At 35.6% G+C, this 1,639-nt stretch overlaps 1 protein-coding gene across 1 annotated transcript; it reads right to left on the bottom strand.

The window, feature by feature from the left end:
• Nucleotides 1-498: 498 nt before the first annotated feature.
• On the bottom strand, nt 499-1,401 carry LOC116523558 (vomeronasal type-2 receptor 26-like). Its single transcript, XM_032238665.1, has one exon. It carries the CDS (start codon nt 1,399-1,401, stop codon nt 499-501), a length of 903 nt encoding a protein of 300 aa, XP_032094556.1.
• Nucleotides 1,402-1,639: the final 238 nt, after the last annotated feature.

Genomic DNA, 1,639 nt, shown 5'->3' with positions numbered 1-1,639 from the left:
TTTCTTGTTTAAGAGACATCCAAACAATTACTTCAGGATCTACTAGGTTGTCTTGATATTGATTCTTAATATTCTTTAACAAATTAAAATGGTGTTTATAGAATCAAGAGTCAAGTTAATTTTTGAAAGTTGAGATGATTATTGCTCCAATAGTAGTGGTACAATCACCTTTTTCATTAATTATGCCTTTTTCAGTGAATGGTGGAAGAAAGTGTTAAGCACGATTTGCATACATGTTAAGCTTTTCTCTGCAAATAAGATTTTTCTCATTGCCTTTTCATTACAATAAATAAAGAAGAGAGACAAAGATTTCTGTGCAATGAAAAGAAAAAATGTCTCTTTCCATTTAAATATATTAATTACAAATGAACTGCAAAAAATTCTCTTCTTTTTTATTATGAATAGCATAGACCAGACACCAATTCTTGATTTAAATATATCTGCATAGAATTTTGGCCTAGCAAATTTTTCTTTGTTGTCAGGCCATCATATTTTATATTAATATGTTGTTTTGCTTTTTAAAAATTCCTTCTTGTTCAGATCAGGTCTCCGCACAATGATGTAGCATTTGGGAGAAAAGATACAAAGCAGTAATCCAGCACTGGAAGCTATAATGGAGAAGATTTCCACGGCAACCATATATTTTCCCTTTGAACTCAGGTATGCTGGAACAAAGGACAACCAAACACTACAGAAGACCAACATACTGAAGGTGATAAATTTGGCTTCATTGAAAGCATCAGGCAATTTCCTTGCTAGGAAAGCCAGTGTGAAACTGACAACAGCAAGGAAGCCCATATAACCCAAGACAGCATAGAACATGAAGGAAGATCCTTTGTTACACTCCAGAATGATTTCTTCTGCTATTGACTTCATATCAGCATCTGGGAATGGGGGAGAGATGACTACCCATATAATACATATATTAATTTGAATAAAAGAGCAGAAGGATACTATAAACATGCCAAGACTTTTCCCCACCCACTTGGTCATCTTGGACCCTGGCTTGGTAGCCATGAAAGCCAGAACCACAATAATGGTTTTGGCCAAAACACAAGAAATGGCCACTGAGAAAATGATGCCAAAGGCAATTTGGCGAAGGATACATGTCACCTTGTGAGGTTTTCCAAGGAATAGCAAGATACAAAGAAATGATAACAGGAGAGCAACAAGGAGTACATATGTGAGGTTCCGGTTGTTGGCTTTGACAATGGGAGAGTCCTGATGCTTAATAAAGATCCAAAGGACTCCAACTGTGACCAAAGAAAAGAAAAGAGCAGAAGTGGCCAAAACAGCACCCAAAGTTTCGTTGTAGTTCAAAAATGTTATAACTTTGGGGAGACAGAAATTGTTCTTCTCATTGGGATAGTGATCTTCTGGGCACTGAAAGCATTCATCCATATCTACAAAAGAAAGCATTAAAGTTGCAGTTGCAGTGAAGGATTAAAAACCAATTGTACAATTTTCAAAACAAGGACTGCCACTTAATATTTCAAAAGTATATACATTAGGATAAGTAAAGGTAAAGGTTCCCCTCACACATACTGTATGTTCTAGTCATTCCCCTTGTGTTTCCTTTAAAATCTCTGTGGTTGACTTTTTTAAAGGATGTTTCCCATGATATATTTGATCCAAGACA

Source organism: Thamnophis elegans, unplaced genomic scaffold (assembly GCF_009769535.1).
Source record: "Thamnophis elegans isolate rThaEle1 unplaced genomic scaffold, rThaEle1.pri scaffold_46_arrow_ctg1, whole genome shotgun sequence".
Taxonomy (NCBI): Eukaryota; Metazoa; Chordata; class Lepidosauria; order Squamata; family Colubridae; genus Thamnophis; species Thamnophis elegans.
The sequence above is the reverse complement of the archived record's forward strand: the minus strand, read 5'-3'. Positions and strand labels throughout refer to the sequence as shown.

Coding starts and splice junctions, on each gene's coding strand:
- LOC116523558 (XM_032238665.1), bottom strand. CDS start 1,401: ATGGATGAATGCTTTCAGTGCCCAGAAGATCACTATCCCAATGAGAAG.